Genomic DNA, 22,154 nt, shown 5'->3' with positions numbered 1-22,154 from the left:
CACATAACCTGTCCTTGTCTTTTAATACGGCCTCTAATTTCCACTTCACAGTAATAAGTATAAACGTTTTTAATTGCCCATGTTCTAGGAACACAATAATGTTCAGCTGTAATTATGGGGCTAAATGTTTAGTCAGAAAACATTTTTGCCACTTTCAACTATGTACGTTCACAACCGTCCCCTGCTTGTCATACTGTCAACACACTCCAAATTCTGGCACAGAACGCCTGAGATATGTTAGAAACACCTTTTCAACAGGCTTGTAACGGTCGAGACTGTTGACTTGATTAATATACAAAGATGTATATTATAAATGCGGCCTGTCGCTGCATTTTGAACCAGGAAGGGTGCGGCTGATTAATGCATTTGCATTGAGGCAACAATGAGCCATTATTTACCGTCATCGTGGGACCAATTGCTGTCGAGACAAACATTTGGTGAACCAATCAGAGCCTGGAGGTTGGTTCCTGTAATGTTGTTCTGGAAAATTCCAGGGCTTTTGCCGAAGCACAGAAAGGTATTATTCCGCCTTGGTTCGCTTGAAAACAATACAAAAAAAACAAAAACGAAAATCGAAGAATAAACAATGAACGCTTATTGTATATTTAGCTAATATAAATAATTTAGTGAATGGCAGAAAAAAGACACCGAATAATATATAAAATTGAAGGTTATACTTGACATTTAAGACGGTGAGAACTACTTTGGACGGCGGATGGTAATAGAGTTGTGACGTGTTGTTCTAGGTATAAATTCACTGTGTCCGTCGGTGACGAGCAGTAGAACGTTAAGTCTTTGGGAGCTGAAAAACCCACGAATAGTAAGTAACATTATTTGTCTTTTTTACCTATACTGGTCGTGTCTTTTGTTAAATCGAATAAACGATCACGGTTTCTTTTCATTGTATAATGGTTGTCGAGACTCCATTTCTAACGGAGTCTTCTGTCGTGATTCCGTTAGATTACCTTGTGTTCCCTAATGCTATCGAAAGCGAATATTAGCTTTAAACCATGGCGACGAAACGCATGATTCTTGGACTTTAGGGAATAACGTTACATAAACTTAACAACGTACGCATACGGCTTGAAGTGTCAATATTAAGAATATTTGACTCATCAATATTCGGCGACTCCCCTAATGCCGAATCGTTTTTTACTTATGTTCCACAAGGGCATTGATGAAACCTAAATGTTTCTAACGATTTTTTTCGACAGCGACTAGGTATGACTCCACATTTCGAGTGTCTTCCATTATCGGGAGGCTGAACAAAAGGTCGACTGAAATCAAAATGGCGCCTAGTCGAAAGACGGCCCCTTTCTTTTTTTTCCTTGAGTGACGAATGACTGCAGTAGATCTTGCGTTGGCATTCGTTCTCGAAAGCAATCCCGTAACCATACATTACCGGAACAATTATCAATGAGCTATCGTTGGGAATTAGCTATCGTTGGGAATTATATTGACTAATTACTTTATATTAATAATTTACTTCATAATGATGTTTTAAATATTTTTAACTCGTCGAAATGTTTCCGACTTGTATTAACCAACCAACTATTATTTTTTTTATCCTCAGGTTCTAAAATGCAGATCTTCGTCAAGACACTCACTGGCAAGACCATCACCCTTGAGGTTGAGCCAAGCGATACTATCGAAAATGTAAAGGCAAAGATCCAGGACAAAGAAGGCATTCCCCCAGATCAGCAGAGGCTGATCTTCGCCGGCAAGCAGCTGGAAGATGGGCGCACCCTGTCTGACTACAACATCCAGAAAGAATCCACCCTCCACCTTGTCCTGCGTCTGAGGGGTGGCATGCAGATCTTCGTCAAGACCCTCACCGGCAAGACCATCACCCTGGAGGTGGAGCCTAGCGACACCATCGAGAACGTGAAGGCAAAGATCCAGGACAAGGAAGGCATCCCCCCAGATCAGCAGAGGCTGATCTTCGCCGGCAAGCAGCTGGAAGATGGGCGCACCCTGTCTGACTACAACATCCAGAAAGAATCCACCCTCCATCTTGTCCTTCGTCTGAGGGGTGGTATGCAGATCTTCGTCAAGACCCTCACCGGCAAGACCATCACCCTCGAGGTGGAGCCTAGCGACACCATCGAGAACGTGAAGGCCAAGATCCAGGACAAGGAAGGCATCCCCCCAGATCAGCAGAGGCTGATCTTCGCCGGCAAGCAGCTGGAAGATGGGCGCACCCTGTCTGACTACAACATCCAGAAAGAATCCACCCTCCATCTTGTCCTTCGTCTGAGGGGTGGTATGCAGATCTTCGTCAAGACCCTCACCGGCAAGACCATCACCCTCGAGGTGGAGCCTAGCGACACCATCGAGAACGTGAAGGCCAAGATCCAGGACAAGGAAGGCATCCCCCCAGATCAGCAGAGGCTGATCTTCGCCGGCAAGCAGCTGGAAGATGGGCGCACCCTGTCTGACTACAACATCCAGAAAGAATCCACCCTCCATCTTGTCCTTCGTCTGAGGGGTGGTATGCAGATCTTCGTCAAGACCCTCACCGGCAAGACCATCACCCTGGAGGTGGAGCCTAGCGACACCATCGAGAACGTGAAGGCCAAGATCCAGGACAAGGAAGGCATCCCCCCAGATCAGCAGAGGCTGATCTTCGCCGGCAAGCAGCTGGAAGATGGGCGAACCCTGTCTGACTACAACATCCAGAAAGAATCCACCCTCCATCTTGTCCTTCGTCTGAGGGGTGGCATGCAGATCTTCGTCAAGACCCTCACCGGCAAGACCATCACCCTCGAGGTGGAGCCTAGCGACACCATCGAGAACGTGAAGGCCAAGATCCAGGACAAGGAAGGCATCCCCCCAGATCAGCAGAGGCTGATCTTCGCCGGCAAGCAGCTGGAAGATGGGCGCACCCTGTCCGACTACAACATCCAGAAAGAATCCACCCTCCATCTTGTCCTTCGTCTGAGGGGTGGTATGCAGATCTTCGTCAAGACCCTCACCGGCAAGACCATCACTCTGGAGGTGGAGCCTAGCGACACCATCGAGAACGTGAAGGCCAAGATCCAGGACAAGGAAGGCATCCCCCCAGATCAGCAGAGGCTGATCTTCGCCGGCAAGCAGCTGGAGGATGGGCGCACCCTGTCCGACTACAACATCCAGAAAGAATCCACCCTCCATCTTGTCCTTCGTCTGAGGGGTGGTATGCAGATCTTCGTCAAGACCCTCACCGGAAAGACCATCACCCTGGAGGTGGAGCCTAGCGACACCATCGAGAACGTGAAGGCCAAGATCCAGGACAAAGAAGGCATCCCCCCAGATCAGCAGAGGCTGATCTTCGCCGGCAAGCAGCTGGAGGATGGGCGCACCCTGTCCGACTACAACATCCAGAAAGAATCCACCCTCCATCTTGTCCTTCGTCTGAGGGGAGGGCAGTAAATTATTCCATGTTCTTAACTCACTGATTCCATTATTTTTCTATATTTTAATCACTCATGTGATTCTGTTCCTTAAAACGTTGCAAAACAAGAGTCAAATAAAGGATTCAAATTAAAAGCTGCATAATCTTCTCTTTTTTGGTATGTTCTTAATCATATAACGTAGGCTAACCTGTTATCACAATTTATTGACTATTGTCTTATATCTGCTGTAAGGGGAAGAACAAGGTGTCTAGTAAGACCCATGATAACACCAGAGAAATCAGACAATCTTGGCTAAGGCCTAGTGTAACGCTGATAAATACTGTAGTGCACAATGATCTCACTCATTGCCTGTAATCTACAACGAGTCCCAGAATCTTTTTTTCAGCCTTTTTAAGTGAATTCGATAAATTATCTTGTAGTACATTATAAAAGCGTTGATATGGCAATAACTCCGTACTGTACGTATAAGTGATGCACATCAATGGTTAAGATGTCTGACATGTTAAATTCCATAAGTTCACTGGCCGTCCCTACGGACAGTTGGTTCCAACAGCAGTAGTTGTGAACCATTGCCTAAACAAGTACACTATCAATTTGTAAATTATAAACTCGTGTACTTTGCAAAATATTGTATCAGCAAAAGGAGCTTAAATTAGTGCTAGACATTCCAAACTTAAATTATAAAAGACAGCGAACACATTGTCTCAGCAGGAATTCGAACACATATCAGTGCGCTTTGGGAAGAGCTCAAGGAAAGGTTAAACCGTAGCGTTAGTGCAGCATAACCCTCGGACTGGTATCTGCTCAGACGGAGCCTCACCATCCACACACACCTTGGGCGTGGCGTTATACTATACGAGTCCGAATAGCTCAACTTTATCTCTGACACCGCAGTCAACAGCTGGCCAGACAGTGTTCCCCACATCCAAACGCCGCCTGTGACCCTTGGTCTTGACCTCAGAGTACATTGAAAGGCACTCAGACGTCACGAAAATAACGCCACCTGTCTGCGCAGAAAAGCGGGACGTCGCTTTGTCTTGAGAATGGCGAAAATATAGGATTTGACCAAATTCTTCGATTAATTTAATAAATGATTTCAGAAACAGTGATAGAATAGCATAGATGACTGCCTACGATCATATATGACAAATAACCACTTCTAAAACAAAAAAAAGACGTTTCTGGTTGTAGGCCTACTGGCTATTTAAAAATCACAGGCTAATGTCAACTTTAATATGTTGAAAAGGCAAAATGTACTCGTAGTTAGACGGTCATTAGACAGAAAGTAGAGCAAAGACAACATACAATACAAAGCATCTGATTATAGGCCTAACACAATTGCTAAGTACCTGTCTGATGAAAAGAGGTAGAAATTGGTAGCCCTACAGGAGATATTATAACCTACATTACACTTTCCATTCATCCATCCCTTGCTTTGCCTGATATTGAATTCATCGCATCCACAATGTTTTTATTTTATTTCTCTAAATCATATTGGTTTTTGCAGAATTACAATCTAAGTTTGAAGAAAGATTATGGTTACAATGCTCAAAGGTAAAGTATAGGTCTAGAGATGCGCTTGTTGCCATTTCTTTACGAGAGATTGAGTCTAGGACAGATTAGACTTCGACAAGCAAAAAGGAACACAATAGTTGTAGACAATTAACCTATTTTAATGGGCCCATGGCATGAAAATTTCACTTTAAGAGGTTTTCTGACCTTAATATGAGTTCCCCTAGCCTGCCTATGGTCCCCCAGTAGCTAGAAATTGTGTGAGGTGTAAATAAAGCACTAGCTATCCTGCTCTGCCTTTGAAAAAACAAAGCTCAGACTCGCCGATTTGGAATTTTTCCCCGTATGTCATCATACAGGGAAATGTTACCTCCCCTTTCTCTGCTTTGCCCAATGAGCTACGACCGTGCGAGCGCCACGTGTGTCTGAATACACGCACTGTTACGCAAGTGCTGTACAGTGTACACTTCTTTGTTACTTGGATAACGATTCTGCTGTTGGTGTTATGGCGCATAACACGTTGGGATCTCTGGTATTTCAACAACGAGACTATAGGGGTTATGCTGTGTTCCTCAATCCTTGTGGTGTGTTCCTGAATCCTCGGATGCCAGCCTTCCGAGTAGCACTTTTGACGTAATTTCCAATCTCGGAGCATTTATAGCCTTCCTGTTTGTCTTTGTGATTGTGTCATGAAATTGGCTAGTCGTTGTTTATTGTTAGCTACATTAGCCTCTTAGCAAACCAGCCCGAAAACAAACAGCACAACTTTACATTGTATTGCACGCACAGCAAGACAATACAATGTATACATTGGTGATTGGAATAAAGTAGCAATGTAATCAAGTGTGTAAGAGCATTTAAAATCGACATTAAAATGACCAACGTGGTACAAATACAAAAAAAAATAATCTCTTCAGGGGCGCCGCCATTTTGCTGAGAGCGTCATCTCTGCTTTCGGTCTACTCTCAGATTTCCGAAAGATGAAGACAAAAAGGGGGCGTGCCTCCGAGAAATGCCGCAAGAAAGCTGGGAGATCTTCGACTTTCGACTCGGAAGTCTGGCGTCCAATGGTGTGTTCCTCAATCCTCAGAAGCTTTCGAAAATCTGAGAGTAGACTGAGAGCAGTGATGATGCTCTCAACAAAATGGCTGCGCCTGTGAAGAGATTTATTTTCTTTGTATGTGTACCACGTTGGTCATTTTAATGTCCATGTCAATTTATACATTGCATGGTCTTGCTGTGCGTGCAATACAACGTAAAGTTGTGTTGTTTGTTTTTGGCCTCTCCTGGAACCGTCACCTTATCGTGGTGGAGAGGTTTGCGTGTCCCTGTGAACCTGAGAGCTGTGTTGTCTGGAGCCTTGTGCTCCTGGTAGGGTCTCTCATGGCAGAGTGGTCTCAGGTGAGGGGTCAGACTAAGAATGGTTAAAAAACTCCAATGAATAACGGAAAAAGAGGAGATGTGACCCGGCCCGGAGGAAGCCCGGGGCCCCCGTCTGGAGCCAGGCCCAGACGGAGGGCTCGATGGCGAGCGCCTGGTGGCCGGGATTGCCACGGAGCCAGGTTGGGCACAGCCCGAACAAACTACGTGGCACCCCCCCTCTCTTCATCCCATGGGCCCACCACCTGTGGGAAGACCCGTTGGGGTCGGGTGCGCAGCCACATGGGTGGCAGCGAAGGTCAGGGGTCTCGACGGACCAGACCCGGGCAGCAGAAGCTGGCTCTGGGGACGTGGAACGTCACCTCGCTGTGGGGAAAGGAACAGGAGCTTGTGAGGGAGGTGGAGAACTATCAGTTAGATCTGGTGGGGCTTACCTCCACGCACAGTCTCAGCTCTGGTACCGTACTCCTGGATAAGGGTTGGACTCTATTCTTCTCCGGAGTTGCCGAGGGCGTGAGGCGCCGGGCGGGTGTGGGGATACTCATAAATCCCCGGCTGAGTGCCGCGGTGTTGGAGTTTACCCCGGTAGACGAGAGGGTCGCCTCCCTGCGCCTAAGGGTTGTAGGGGGGAAAACTCTGACTGTTGTTTGTGCGTATGCACCAAACAGCAGTTCAGAGTACTCGGCCTTCTTGGAGACTCTGAATGGAGTCCTGTATGGGGCTCCAGTAGGGGACTCTGTAGACTTCAACGCCCACGTGGGCAACGATGGAGACACCTGGAGAGGCGTGGTGGGGAGGAACGGCCTCCCTGATCTAAACCCGAGCGGTCGTTTGTTATTGGACTTCTGTGCTAGTCATGGATTATCCATAACGAACACCATGTTCGAACATAAGGGTGCTCATAAGTATACCTGGTACCCTAGGCCGAAGATCAATGATCAATTTCGTGATTGTGTGATTATCTGATCTGAGGCTGCATGTTTTGGACACTCGGGTTAAGAGAGGGGCGGAACTGTCAACCGACCACCATCTGGTGGTGAGTTGGATCAGGGAATGGGGGAAATTTCCGGATAGACCTGGTAAGCCCAAACGAGTAGTGCGGGTGAATTGGGAACGTCTGGAGGAGGCCCCCGTCCTAGGTATCTTCAACTCACACCTCCGGCTGAGTTTTTCTGGCATTCCTGTGGAGGTTGGGGGCATTGAGCCGGAGTGGGCGGTGTTCAAAGCCTCCATTGCTGAAGCTGCAGTGGCTAGCTGTGGCCTCAGGGTCTTAGGCTCCTCAAGGGGCAATAACCCTCGGACACCGTGGTGGACACCGGTGGTCAGGGAAGCCGTCCGATTGAAGAAGGAGGCCTTCCGGGTCATGATATCCTGGGGGTCTCCTAACCCGGTTGCAGGGTACCAACAGGCTCGAAAGGCTGCAGCTGCTGCCGTGTCGTAGGCTAAGCAGCAGGTGTGGGAGAAGTTCGGAGAGGCCATGGAGAAGGACTTTCGGTCGGCACCAAAGTGTTTCTGGAAGACTATCCGGCACCTCAGGAGGGGGAAACAGGGAACCATCCAAGCTGTGTACAGTAAGGATGGGACTCTGTTGACCTCAACTGAGGTGGTTGTCGGACGTTGGAAGGAACACTTTGAGGAACTACTGAATCCGAATAACACGCCCTCTATGTTGGAGGCAGAGCTCGAGGTTGATGGTGTTTCGTCGTCAATTTCCCTGGTGGAGGTCACTGAGGTAGTCAAACATCTCCGCAGTGGCAAAGCCCCAGGGATTGATGAGATCCGGCCAGAAATGCTAAAGGCTCTGGGTGTTGAGGGGCTGTCATGGTTGACACGCCTATTCAACATCGCGTGGGAGTCGGGTACAGTGCCAAAGGAGTGGCAAACCGGGGTGGTGGTTCCCCTGTTCAAAAAGGGAAGGAGTTCAAGTACCTCGGGGTCTTGTTCGTGAGTGAGGGTACTATGGAGCGTGAGATTGGCCGGAGAATCGGAGCAGCGGGGGCGGTATTGTGTTCGCTTTGCCGCACCGTTGTTACGAAAAGAGAGCTGAGCCGCAAGGCAAAGCTCTCGATCTACCGGTCGATCTTCGTTCCTATCCTCACCTATGGTCATGAGGGTTGGGTGATGACCGAAAGGACGAGATCGTGGGTACAAGCGGCCGAGATGAGTTTTCTCAGAAGGGTGGCTGGCGTCTCCCTTAGGGATAGGGTGAGAAGCTCAGCCATCCGTGAGGAACTCGGATTAGAGCCGCTGCTCCTTTACTTAGAAAGGAGTCAGCTGAGGTGGTTCGGGAATCTGGCAAGGATGCCCACTGGGCGCATCCCTTGGGAGGTGTTTCAGGCACGTCCAGTGGGGAGGAGACCTCGGGGAAGACCCAGGACTAGGTGGAGAGATTATATCTCAACACTGGCCTGGGAACGCCTCGGGATCCCCCCGTCAGAGCTGGTCAATGTGGCCCGGGATAGGGAAGTCTGGGGCCCCCTGCTTGAGCTGCTCCCCCCGCGACCCGACCCCGGATAAGCGGATGACGATGAGATGAGATGAGATGTTTGTTTTTGGGCTGGTTTGCTAAAGAGGCTAATTTAGCTAACAATAAACAGTCCGACAAATGACTTCAAAAGTGCAACTCAGAAGGCTGGCGTCCGAGGATTCAGGAACACACCATTATTACAGCCATGGTTGAGAAGGAATTGAGAAGGAATTTGTGAATTCGAACTGATTCGGTCGCGAACGACCCATCACTACAGGACTCCCGCCGGAGCACCCGGAGTGTTCTAGAATATTTACAGAACACGACCAAAGGCTGTACGCCTCGCCATTGCGATACAGCCACTGTAAACAAAGCGCATGGTACTACCTTGGCCATAAGCTGCTCAGGGCCACACCCTCCTCCTTGACCCGCCTCTCTCCTCCTCATTTGCATTAAAGCTACATACACCGAAACAGCACGTTTGGGGAAAGCTCTCAAATGTGTAACTGGCTCGTAGTGGCTGTAATTCTGCACCATGGCTGAATTTCGGGAACGTCTTCAAATACTGTGCTAGGGGGCGGGGCCCACTAATATCTTTATTAAAGCATCCATAAAGTAGCATGCCATGGGATCTTTAATGTATGCATATACTAGTTTCCTCTCTAGCAGCAGACTGAACCCAGAATATATAGACAGAGCTAATTCAACAGTTTCACCCCCTCCCCACAATGCAATTATAAATTATAAAATCAGGGAAATATTTACCTAAAGGACAGAGTTGACTTTGTTATCATCAAGCAGAATAATGCGTAAGGGGATCCGTGCTCCCCTCTGACCGGTTTACCCCAGGCCCAAATGTTAACGGTATAACACTAGGAACAGGTAGGGTAGACAATACAAGGAAGAGGAAACTAAGTAAAGATAAAATCGAACCACATGGCCTGTATTTCAATGTTTGACACGGTATATGTCGCCATCTACTGCCCACATATTTTAAGAAACATAAATTAGAAAATGAATGTATTTGTAACTGATAGGCCTATTATCTTTAAGGGATATAAACCACTCACAATGAATACAAATAGGATAACGGTGTCATGTGCCACGCTCGAAACACCAATTTTTGGACTTTGAAATAATTGTAATCAGTTTCTATTAATTCAATAACTATCTCAAACAATTGATTTGACTTCAGAACATAAAAAATATATAACGAACCATTCAGTGGTCATGTTGATCGTATAAAGAGAAATCGAGACAAAATGAACGCATGAGATCAGAGAAGCCCATTGTAAATGATTACTAACCATTCAGAGCTGTCTGTTTCTCAATGTTTCCAGACTAATTCTAGAAAGAATAACCGGCGGTTTAAGATTTGCTTTACTAAACACATACACACAATAAAGGCCAAAATGACACGGCCAATTCGATTAAAACATTGTGTAGCAAACATATACGTTTTAAAGATATCATACAGTAACTAAAAAATTGGGACTATTTAAAGGCGGATGGATATAGAGAGATCGCGTTGCCAGTATAAAGCAAGTACTCCGATGTTTTACATCAGATATTCGATTGACAGCTCTAAGGAAACAAGAGAGACGCCACACTCGACTGTAAGTACGAAGTATATTGTGTTCGATATATGTAATGATTTGAATATATATGTTAACAATAACCAATCAGCTTTATTTTTTATTGTGATTGCGTTCCATTCCACAAGCCTCAGAGAGTGTTTAGCTGTTAACGGGTTCTGTTTGCTGCTAGCTAACCATTTTAAAATAACAGTTGAGCCTAAAATCCAACGAAATATAATACGTTGTTTAATATAATGTGGATTTAACAGCATAGTAGATTTGCGTGTGACGATACTCGAAACAAAGACGGTTGGATTCAATGTCGACGTGTTGTTTTTTTCCTGTAAGAATGACTACGGATTTCTGGTACCAACCATTAGCTGGTCATTTAAAACAAATGGAATAAAAATATCAACCTAAAATGTTTATTATACTGGATTGAAGGTGATATTTCCCCCTTATTTTAGATATTATCATTGTTTTTAGGCCTATTTAACTATATTTGGAACGTTTCCTGTGTCTTTGACCGTGACGTTGGCCTATGGCCCATGCTTTATTTTAATCGCCTTTTGTATTTCTTTTCTTTTTACAGTTGAACCATGCAGATCTTTGTCAAAACCCTGACTGGCAAGACCATCACCCTTGAGGTGGAGCCCAGTGACACCATAGAAAATGTTAAAGCTAAGATCCAGGACAAGGAAGGCATCCCCCCAGATCAGCAGAGGCTGATCTTCGCCGGCAAGCAGCTGGAAGATGGGCGCACCCTGTCTGACTACAACATCCAGAAAGAATCCACCCTCCATCTTGTCCTTCGTCTGAGGGGTGGCATGCAGATCTTCGTCAAAACCCTCACCGGCAAGACCATCACCCTGGAGGTGGAGCCTAGCGACACCATCGAGAACGTGAAGGCCAAGATCCAGGACAAGGAAGGCATCCCCCCAGATCAGCAGAGGCTGATCTTCGCCGGCAAGCAGCTGGAAGATGGTCGCACCCTGTCCGACTACAACATCCAGAAAGAATCCACCCTCCACCTTGTCCTGCGTCTGAGGGGTGGCATGCAGATCTTCGTCAAGACCCTCACCGGCAAGACCATCACCCTGGAGGTGGAGCCTAGCGACACCATCGAGAACGTGAAGGCCAAGATCCAGGACAAGGAAGGGATCCCCCCAGATCAGCAGAGGCTGATCTTCGCCGGCAAGCAGCTGGAAGATGGGCGCACCCTGTCCGACTACAACATCCAGAAAGAATCGACCCTCCATCTTGTTCTCCGTCTCAGGGGGGGGCAGTAAATTATTCCATGTTCTTAACTGCCTAAATGTTGCCATTGGTAATTTGTAAATCACAAATGGGATTTACTTTAAGCATGGCAAAACAGGAGTCAAATAAAGGATCCAAATGAAAATTTGCCTCGTTTTTTGGATACGTTGTAAATTGCAACAGTGACTTAACCAATGCATTAATCATTGTCGAACCACTGATGTTCTTAGACTAGCTGGTCCAGATGACTACATTTATAAGTGGTTCTAAACCTTTCTTGGTCAGACACCACAATCCCAACTGTAAATTCAAGGCACTTTTACTTAAAATTGTGGCCATGATAATGAAAAATGTCAAGTATTGTGATTTTTGCGTGGTCTATATCTAACAGGTTGATTAGCATTTTGTGCGCTGTTCTAGTATCACAGGGATAGGTTCTTGAATTTGACTAGCAACTGCATTGCTATATATAGGTATCGGTTCAGCAAGAACTCTTACTTGGCAAAAGGAAAGCATATTATCAATGGTACCGTATACATATTTGTAACCTATACAATGTTAAGTTCTACACATTTTCCCAGCCCACACTTGTCTCAAGCCATACTTGTTGGAAACCACTTGACTACACAAATGCTTTCACTAAACTTCAAAAATTATAAATCTAACCTTACTTACAAAAGACTGAAAAGAGGATTTATTAAATATTAGCAATAGGGGCATAAATCGGTGCAACAGCCATATTTCTTACTTTTAAGAAACTATTAAGCTTCACATGCTGATGCAAACCTTATGAATGCAGAATGGTCCATTAGGCCTAGTTGGATTGTTACTGACCTGCATACTTAAAGGATCTGACTATTTAAACTCAATAAGTCCAACTGAGTATGTACAGGACTCAAATGTATATTCAAAAAGGTTTGAACATGCCTACAATCAAAATACTTAAATAAGACCTAGTCGTACGGAAAAAAAGAGCAAAGATTACATTAAAATCAAAGCATCTGTGTAGTTATACATATTCCGATATACCTGTCCTATGAATAGAGTTATAAATTGGCACAGGATATGTTAAAACTACACTACACTTCCACGTCCTCAATCACTTGTTTTGCTTGATATTGGGTTCAATGAATCCATCATGTTTTTTTTCTCTAAATCAATTTGGTCTTTGTGGAATTACAATATACGTTTAAAGACATATTATGGTTACAATGCTAATTGGTTTGAGTGTCGTTCTAGGTGCTCAGGGTGATAGTATATGTGCCTACTATAGCCTAAATTGGCTTCAAATAAAGATAATCTCAAACTTCATGGCCTGTATTTCAGTATTTGACACGGTATGTGTCGCCATCTACTGACCACATATTTTATGACACAAGCAATTATAAAATATAACAATTGTAACCAGATTCTATTAATCCAGTAACTATCTCAAACCACTGCTTTCACTTTAGAATAGAAAACATAAATGTGACTAATTTATCGTTCAGTGGTCATGTCGAACGTTTAAAGAGAAATCGAGACAACATGACGGCTTGAGATAGAAGTAGCCCTTTGTAAATGATGTCACCATCCATTCGGCAGGTTTGAGGGGCTGCTGGTGGTTTCTCACTGTTTCCTAACAAATTCCAGATGCACCGAAAGATAACAAGATTTGTATTGCAAAACATACATAATATTGTTGCTAAAATGACATGTCGACGTCGGTTAAAATATTGTAAAGTTTACAGATACGTTTTAGGGATAACATACAGCTAAAGAAAATTGGGACTATTTAAAGGCGGATGGATATGGAGAGATGACGTCGCCAATATAAACGCAGTACTACGGTTTTTCTTGCATCAGATCATCGATTGACAGCTAAGGCAAACAGAGACCACGACACCACACCCAACGGTAAGTACGAAGTATTTTGTGTTCGATATATTTAATGGTTTGAATATAATCTTTTAACGACAACGAAACAGATATATTAAAAATTGTGATTGCGTGATTCCCCTAGCCTCATTTGTGTACTTTTCTGTTAACGATTTCGATTTGCCGCTAGCTAACCATTTTAAAGTAACAGTTATGCCTATAATCGGAACGAAATATAATCCGTAGTTCAATATAGTGTACATTTAACAGAAAACGTTAAGTACATTTGTGTGCAACGATACTAAAATCCATGAGTGTTGGGTTCAATGTTTGTTATCCGATAAGAATGACTACGGTTTTCTGGTACATTTCTGGTAAAACAAAGGAGATGCTAACCTCAACCTAAGATGTTTGCTGTACTGAATGCTAGAAAATTGCTTCGTATCAGTCCGATTGTTTTTTCCCCTTATTTGGGATTATTATCATTGTTTTTAGGCGAAATATACTTGTAACTAACGTTTTCTGTGTCGTTGGCGTAGGCCTAAGGCCTATAATTTATTTTAATCGCCTTTTGTTTGTGGATATTTTTTTTTAAAGTTGAACCATGCAGATCTTCGTCAAGACCCTCACTGGCAAGACCATCACCCTGGAGGTGGAGCCAAGTGACACTATCGAGAACGTCAAGGCTAAGATCCAGGACAAGGAAGGCATCCCCCCAGATCAGCAGAGGCTGATCTTCGCCGGCAAGCAGCTGGAAGATGGGCGCACCCTGTCCGACTACAACATCCAGAAAGAATCCACCCTCCATCTTGTCCTTCGTCTGAGGGGTGGTATGCAGATCTTCGTCAAGACCCTCACCGGCAAGACCATCACCCTGGAGGTGGAGCCTAGCGACACCATAGAGAATGTGAAGGCCAAGATCCAGGACAAGGAAGGCATCCCCCCAGATCAGCAGAGGCTGATCTTCGCTGGCAAGCAGCTGGAAGATGGGCGCACCCTGTCCGACTACAACATCCAGAAAGAATCCACCCTCCATCTTGTCCTTCGTCTGAGGGGTGGTATGCAGATCTTCGTCAAGACCCTCACCGGAAAGACCATCACCCTGGAGGTGGAGCCTAGCGACACCATAGAGAACGTAAAGGCCAAGATCCAGGACAAGGAAGGCATCCCCCCAGATCAGCAGAGGCTGATCTTCGCCGGCAAGCAGCTGGAAGATGGGCGCACCCTGTCCGACTACAACATCCAGAAAGAATCCACCCTTCATCTTGTCCTGCGTCTGAGGGGAGGCCAGTGAATTTCTCCAATATTTTAATTCAATTTGAGTGCAATCCCTGACCTAATAAAGCATTGCACATTAATTTGTTCCTTGTTTATTATTTCTACGATGGAGGTGGGTCCAGCTGGTAGCGGTCACAGTAAGGCTCTACTAAATGATAACAAGCACTCCATATGCTTTGTGCATTGCATTTAGGTCTGCTGTTAAGCATTATGTAGGCCATGACACTGGACATCAAAAAGCACAGGGTAAATATTCCTCCCATGGTAAAGGCCCATGAATCTGCCTGTCAAACATACAAGTACCTAACTGAGAACATGGACACCTGATATAAATGACCAGCAGTTAATATAGATCTCAGGAACTCTACCCTAGTTAAGAAAATAAATCAAAGCAATTTTGCTTAAGCTATAAAACCAGTGAAATACACCTTTGGAGTATCATCAATCAACATAGGATCCTTTCTTGGTGAAATCCTTGTTCTTAGTGGATTCACACAGTTTTTGAAGAAAATGACCTACATTAGTTCTTTGTTTTGTGACATAACTTGGCACTGTCTGAGTTGGAATTTTAAATCACCATGGCTTTAATCCTACAGGCCATGGGCATAGGGGGTCCACATATAGATGAAGGATTTCCAGCAATGGTATTCTCTAGTGGAGACCCATTCAAAGAAACCGATACAGGCTAACACATTTACATTTCTCGATCCTCACCTAAAAGATAAAATAAATATTGGAATGATAAATTATAGGTTTATATTCAAACTAGGTTTCAGTCAACTAGCTTGAATAAAATGCTTTGATGCCGCATCTCCTGATGGGCATGCAATTGGTACCAAAGTACCTGAAGGAGCTGCAATGTAGCCTGGTGCGGGCTTCTCATGTCCGCCGCTGCTTTCATTCCTTGAAATTTTCAGTTGACAATCTTTTGTACTCCAATATTATAGAATATAACTGAATAGAATAGAATGCAAACAAGATTGGGAAATAAATACAATTTAACATAGAAGTTGACACTTTTTATAAATTCTGGTGGATTTTGCTTTGACAGCATTATAACTGCATCGCTGTATAGACTATCAATGTCATTTATGTTTGTTTAAATACCATAAACCAATGGTGGCTTTTAGCTGCATTTATTTTGTTTGTTATAGGGTATTTAGAAGGCTAGCCTTAACATAGTTGAAATAAGAGCTTTACCAAATAAGGAAAATTAAGTTACGTGAACTTATTAGAGGTTATACCAGAGAACTTATTACTTTCCATGTCTTCAGGGACTGATTCTCCCTTTTCTTCAAATCGAAGAAAAAGACAAATTATAGATTCAAAATAACAATTTAAGCATTTATATTGTTAAAAAAAAAAAAAAGATAGAAAGTAGTTTGATTGTGGTGCCATATAGCATTTTGATGTGAAAATCGTATCTCATCCTCATCTAATTCACTTTCGACCTTTGCCTCTCTGATGAACGGTGTGAGCCTGCAGATATAAACGACAAAATAAATATCTTGTTAACCTTCTGCAAAATGTCTACACATAATGATAACCAGTGTCAAAACCAATTAGCTTTTCAATACCATTTAACGGTGCTCATTTATTATTTATAGGGTTCTAATTTGCATCCCATTATGATTGTCTATAGAGGCATAATCTATCCCTGATAATTGTTGTGATGAAGATCAATTGTACTAATCATAATAATAAAAAAACTGGTGAATTAATACAAACTTTTTTATATGGTTCATCCTCACATTTTTACTCTTTGGTGGAGACTTTCTCTTTCGCTTCATAGTGCTTTGATTTCCTGTTTTAATTTATTTAATGGATCATTTCTGTCCACTCTTGCAGCTTGGGATTTCTGCATCTGCTTCTGGTTATGTTCCAGCTGAAGAACTTTGTATTGCAGAACATCCATACGCAGGAAAGACAATTTAACATATTGCTTCATAGAGCGAAATGGTGTTTGTTTCACAAACATCAAGAGAAAATAAAGATCACTCACATTTCCTGGAAGAACGAGACATAAAGTCTGACCTGGTCATCAGAGTCAGCCCCTGGCATATTTAAACGGTCAAAAATGTTATTTTGATGATGGCACAGATGTTTACCAATTTTTATTTCAAACTATTCCATTCAAGGCTAACTACATCTTGAAAAAGCATTATTTATTTTTTGTAATTTAACCTAAAGAGATTATTTTTTAAAAGGCTATATTTATTTCCACTTACAGTGGAAATAAATGCCATCTGTAATATAGTTCCAGATACGATAGGTGGCACTACGTTGATTTGACTAAGTATGAAAACCATCGAAGAAGTATACGACAGCTAAAAGTAAAAGAAGAAGAACAACGAGAATGTTATACAGAAAATAGAATCAACGAACAACTGTTTAGTAAACCTAAATCAATCGTTGTCGCATCGTGATATCTACAGTAAACAGAGCAGAGACAACTTTTACTTTAAGATGACGGAGCCCCAATCAGTGCTGTTACTGAGGAGACAGCTGGCAGGTAATTAAGCATGAGAAACAAACGGGCAGTCAACGTTAGTTAGCTTCTCGGCTAGCAGCAACGCTAGCCATGGTTCAAATAATGCCGCTGGCGAAAACAATTTTACCGAAAAAGATTCCCCGCGTCATAAAACATTAACTGCGTATAGGTCGTCATTGCAATGGTTTAAAACGAGCTTCTCATAGAATAACGACCCATGGATCGTGTTGCTGTACATGTTGTCTTTGTATTTGTTGTCGCTGCGGTGCCATTTCCACTGAAAGCCCCTGTCGGAAGTCTCCCGTACTTCTCTGACTGGACACACTCGCTAAAATATTATGGTCTGGGGATCGTGTTTACGTGTTATCAATTCTACCAGTGGGTCAACCAACTCAAGTTATGAAATGCACTATACACACACCCCGTACGAGTTGGCCAGGTACTGAACCCTCATCGTGGTCTTCTCCCACAGTGGAATCCTGGGATGTTGTTAATCCCAGTACACGGCTTGGCCTGCTAACAGATCATCAAAATAGGATGCCGCAATTTCGGCTTTGGCACATTGCACTTATATCCTATAACGTTATTGAACTAGTTTTCACGTTGAGGATTACAAATATTATTTATATTTATTGTCATGATTGTGAAACTAATGCCCGCATCTCTTAAAGGCTATATTCATTCTAGATGGGAGGACATATAAGCTTGGGGTTCAGGCCAGATTTGAAAGCTAGTTTTTAAACGGGGACTATATTCTCATGCTCCAAAGAGCTGTTGCATTTCATAGAACACATCCACGGATACAACTGACCGTCTGCTTTGTAAAATGCACTAGCCTATACAATGTACACGATACTGTCAGTTATATCAACATCTATGGAAAGACGCATCCCATGTGATAATATAAATGCAACGTTCGACGCAGTGAGACACTTTTAGACCAAAATAGGACGCATCATTTAATTGTTGTGGTGTAGTTAAAGTCTAGTTTCCCATATATTGCACAAAGAAACAAATGCATGTACAGCCAACCTTTTGACTTCAACTGTAAAGTTATTGAATACTACATTATCCCGATCAACCTAATTTGCCTGCATGCTCAAGCATGTACTCGTCATACTATTATTCAATCTGATAATGTCATTTAATTTATATTTAGCTAAAAAATGATTGCCCATCCGCATAAACGTACCTTTGATGATTTGAAATTATTTGAGTCTTGTCTCTAAAACAGTAAATGTGTTTGTTTTTAAGTGTGTTTCTTCTCCTGTCCCTCTTGAATCTCATGCGTCTCATACTACCAATAAGGGCATGGTTTTATTTGACGCTGTTTACACAATAGCCTGATGACATCTTCCCTCCCCCAGAACTGAATAAGAACCCAGTGGAAGGTTTCTCTGCAGGCCTAATAGATGAGAATGACCTCTACAGATGGGAGGTCCTCATCATCGGACCACCAGATACGCATTAGTAAGTCTACCACTGTTTTTTGTTTTTTTCATGTCAACTTCAGGCATTCAGTCTTGCTCCAGGAGGTCTGATTGATGTTTGAAGTCTTGACAATTTTTCTGTTCTTGTCTTTTTTTTTTCTCTGCCACAGCGAAGGAGGTGTGTTCAAAGCACATCTGACATTTCCAAAGGATTACCCTCTCAGGCCACCAAAGATGAGGTTTATCACTGACATATGGCACCCCAATGGTAAACGTTTAAATGTACCGCACTGTCGATGTCTCGTTATTCAGAATCCATCTTTGTTGATCTATTTTTCCGAGCACACCTTAACCCTGGAGCCGTTTACCCTTTATATTAGGGATAATCGTCAGTTTAATTGGCATTTTTTGTAAATCCTTGATGCTCTTCAAAGATATAACATTTTATTTCTTAGCCTTATTAAAAAAAAATAATAATAATAATCAAGGAATTGTAATGGTCAACTATAATTGGAAATCTATTATACATTTATTGAAGTGATCATTCATAACCTTTGTCCTGCATGTTTGCTTTACAGTTGATAAGAATGGTGACGTCTGTATTTCCATTTTACACGAGCCTGGAGAGGACAAGTATGGCTATGAGAAGGCAGAGGAGCGCTGGCTGCCCATCCACACGGTGGAAACCATCATGATTAGTGTTATCTCCATGTTGGCAGACCCAAATGGGGACTCGCCTGCTAATGTAGATGCTGCTGTAAGTAAAACATATGTGAATGCATCCATATATCGTCTAATTGAGCCCCCTTTTTAGGCGCTGCTATCAGAAGATATGTTTATTTTTCAATGATAGAGCTATGATTTCCAGTGGGTTATGTTGACCTTTTGACTCTCCAATCTTATCCCGATACAGAAAGAATGGAGGGAGGACAGACATGGAGAATTTAAGAGGAAAGTTGCACGTTGTGTGCGAAAGAGCCAAGAGACTGCGTTTGAGTGATACGCAATGTTCTAGCATCAGATTTTCAGGGTAAGTATTCCACTCTTTCAACCCCTCATCATCGTGGCTGTGTTGTTTACAATTTCGATCCTTTGCCACAATCTCAAACATTTTTTTTTTTTTTTCTGGTTGTTTCATGGTTGAAATATCAACCATGACATTAAATTCGCAATGTGTAAGATTGAGGATCTCCAAATCGCAGGGGGGGGTTCTTCCATAATTAAAAAAAACCGAAATGACAGTGTTCTTTCCGCTCTAACTGGCTGTGAAGGAATTATTACAACATTAAAGTCATCATTGGCTAAATGTTTGGGTAACATTGTGGTGGGGCAGTTATGGTTCAGCTTTATAAAATGTACAGAGGGTCTATTTGACCAAATCCAGCCAGTACAATCTTTATCTAAAATAACCAGTGCACTGTACAATTGCGTGGTAATAACTGCGACTTCAATCCATTGTGACTTTCTACCTTATTTCTTTCCACAGGTGTCCAAATGAAATTCAGCATGGCACTGTCTCCCGCACTTCCCACCCTGTCACAAGGCTTGTTCTCCTCCACCTTGTCAGGAACGGGCTGGCTAACTACACAACATCCCCGTGACCACAGCGGCTGACCGACCACCGTCAAGCAAGTGCCAACTCGGAAAAAAACAACAATAAGACAACTGAACAATTTTTTTTCTCGAAGTCTATGGACTGCTTCAACATTCAGGAAAATATTGTAAAGACCTGTATATAGCACCGACGAAAACCCGGATAATATATTAACTCTCCATCCAGCAAGACACTTAGACCAAATGAATAGCGCTTGTTTAGCTAGAACCTCTCTTGTTTACTTTTTACGTCTCACCCCCCCCCCCCTCCCTCCTTTTAGTGTGCATCATTTACTGGTTAAGATTGTTTTAATGAGAGGGAGCAGAAGCACTGTGAATCTCACGGTATTGGTCTGGTTCATGAAAGACATGCATGTCTTACTCTTTCATCCCTCATCTGAGTATGTTGTTTGTTTACTACCCCCCTACCAGCCACCCATCCACCTCCACAGCTGAGGGTCAGTTGCCGTCAGAAAGGGAACGCGCTCATGCATGCTCCGAGTCTTCTCTTGTGTCTTTTTCAAAAGTGCCTCCTGATTTAGCAAATAAATTCTTGGCCACTCCACCCTGCATTGAACAAGAGTTGAGTTTAACAAACGTTGGAGGAAATGTATTTGCGCAGATTTATTTAATGATTGAGGCCACCCAGAAGCTATATTATTAGAGTTTGGGTAACTGTATGGTGTAGCAATAACTCCTCCTTGTGTGCATTGAATGCAACAACAATTTTGGGTCCTGAGAACATTGCGGGTGGATTTGTCTGTCATTTATTTTAGCAGCCTGTTTTTTTTTCTCCTATGTGTCATCCCTTGTTAGATAATGGTAATGCATGCTTTATCTTTAGTTTACTTTTATTTTTAGCTGAGAGTTATGGGGATTTGATTTGAGAATGTTTTGCGTTGTGTTTGTGCACTGTATGTGTGCCCTTCCCTTTTTTTCCATCTTCATAACCTGAATGTTCATTCTGTTTCTGGTGTACTGTTTCAGTTTTGCCTAATGTACAAAGACAAAGTACTTATGTATATTTTTCATGTTATGAAAATTGTCACCTGTAGTGCGCTCTTATAAAATGACCTTTTTTTGCAATAGTTCTTGGTTTTAATCTTTTTTTAAATATATAATGGCACAGTATGGATGGTTTCATGTTAAATAATTGATTAAGAGTTAAATAAGTACTTGATAGGTTAGATTTGACTAATTTGTTTTATTACATAGTTCATGGTTCGAAATTATACTGTTGCTTGAGGAAAGCATTAATAGCAATTTGACAATTTAAAAATGCAATAATGTTAGTTTCAGTTTCATGTCTGTTCCCTTTTTACAGCAATTATTTGCATGTGTGCTTCAACATTGTAAGTATCAAGTTTCCTCAATTGGTTGCACTCAAATCTGCTCCTTTTGCAAATTTAATGCTGGCACAATGTAGCAAGTTGGAGGCATTGAAGCTTCAAAATAAAAATTGCACTGTTGAATACATACGGATATCTGGGGAGGGGCTGCGGTTGCAATTTGACTTACACACAAAGCTCAAATTTCGGGTTTTAATATAAATTGGATTTCGATGTAGACATTAGAACACAGCCGTGAAATCCATCCATCTTCTTGCTTGTTTTAGGTCCGGAACAATGCAACACAATAAGGTAATACACATTATCGGCCGGATTAAATTGTAAATTGATTATTAAGCACGAATAATTAATTTACATTAAAAAAAAAAAGTATCCTTCCTTCTAACAGACATGAGATGCTCAGATGAAAATGAACTCTTATATTTAAGAATAAATATCTATTTATTTCTTCCAGCCTTAGAGTATAACATTTGATTGAAATGGATATAATAAAGGATGAATATATTACTATATTACATAGTGTATCGATCATTGATCGCGGTCAGTTCTTGGACGGCCTAAATTACGA

At 42.7% G+C, this 22,154-nt stretch overlaps 2 protein-coding genes across 2 annotated transcripts; both read left to right on the top strand.

The window, feature by feature from the left end:
- The first annotated feature begins 498 nt into the window (after positions 1 to 498).
- ubb (ubiquitin B) lies at positions 499 to 14,749 on the top strand. The gene is given in 5 exon segments (XM_056594016.1): positions 499 to 517; positions 747 to 820; positions 1,574 to 3,407; positions 10,924 to 11,616; positions 14,043 to 14,749. Coding segments are annotated over 3 exon segments (3,216 nt in total). The 5' UTR covers positions 499 to 517; positions 747 to 820; positions 1,574 to 1,581; the 3' UTR covers positions 14,740 to 14,749.
- A 2,271-nt stretch (positions 14,750 to 17,020) lies between these two features.
- ube2g1a (ubiquitin-conjugating enzyme E2G 1a (UBC7 homolog, yeast)) lies at positions 17,021 to 21,858 on the top strand. The gene is made up of 6 exons (XM_056594012.1): positions 17,021 to 17,235; positions 18,582 to 18,684; positions 18,815 to 18,912; positions 19,223 to 19,401; positions 19,558 to 19,674; positions 20,131 to 21,858. Exons 1-5 carry the CDS (start codon positions 17,190 to 17,192, stop codon positions 19,642 to 19,644), a joined length of 513 nt encoding a protein of 170 aa, XP_056449987.1. The 5' UTR covers positions 17,021 to 17,189; the 3' UTR covers positions 19,645 to 19,674; positions 20,131 to 21,858.
- Positions 21,859 to 22,154: the final 296 nt, after the last annotated feature.

Source organism: Gadus chalcogrammus, chromosome 7, assembly GCF_026213295.1.
Source record: "Gadus chalcogrammus isolate NIFS_2021 chromosome 7, NIFS_Gcha_1.0, whole genome shotgun sequence".
NCBI classification, from domain to species: domain Eukaryota; kingdom Metazoa; phylum Chordata; class Actinopteri; order Gadiformes; family Gadidae; genus Gadus; species Gadus chalcogrammus.
The sequence above is the reverse complement of the archived record's forward strand: the minus strand, read 5'-3'. Positions and strand labels throughout refer to the sequence as shown.

Excerpts from the sequence above, each read along its gene's own strand:
- ube2g1a (XM_056594012.1), top strand. The coding sequence starts at position 17,190 with ATGACGGAGCCCCAATCAGTGCTGTTACTGAGGAGACAGCTGGCAG. Across the intron at positions 17,236-18,581 it reads ACTGAGGAGACAGCTGGCAG|AACTGAATAAGAACCCAGTG; the intron begins GTAATTAAGCAT and ends TCCCTCCCCCAG. Across the intron at positions 19,402-19,557 it reads CTGCTAATGTAGATGCTGCT|AAAGAATGGAGGGAGGACAG; the intron begins GTAAGTAAAACA and ends ATCCCGATACAG.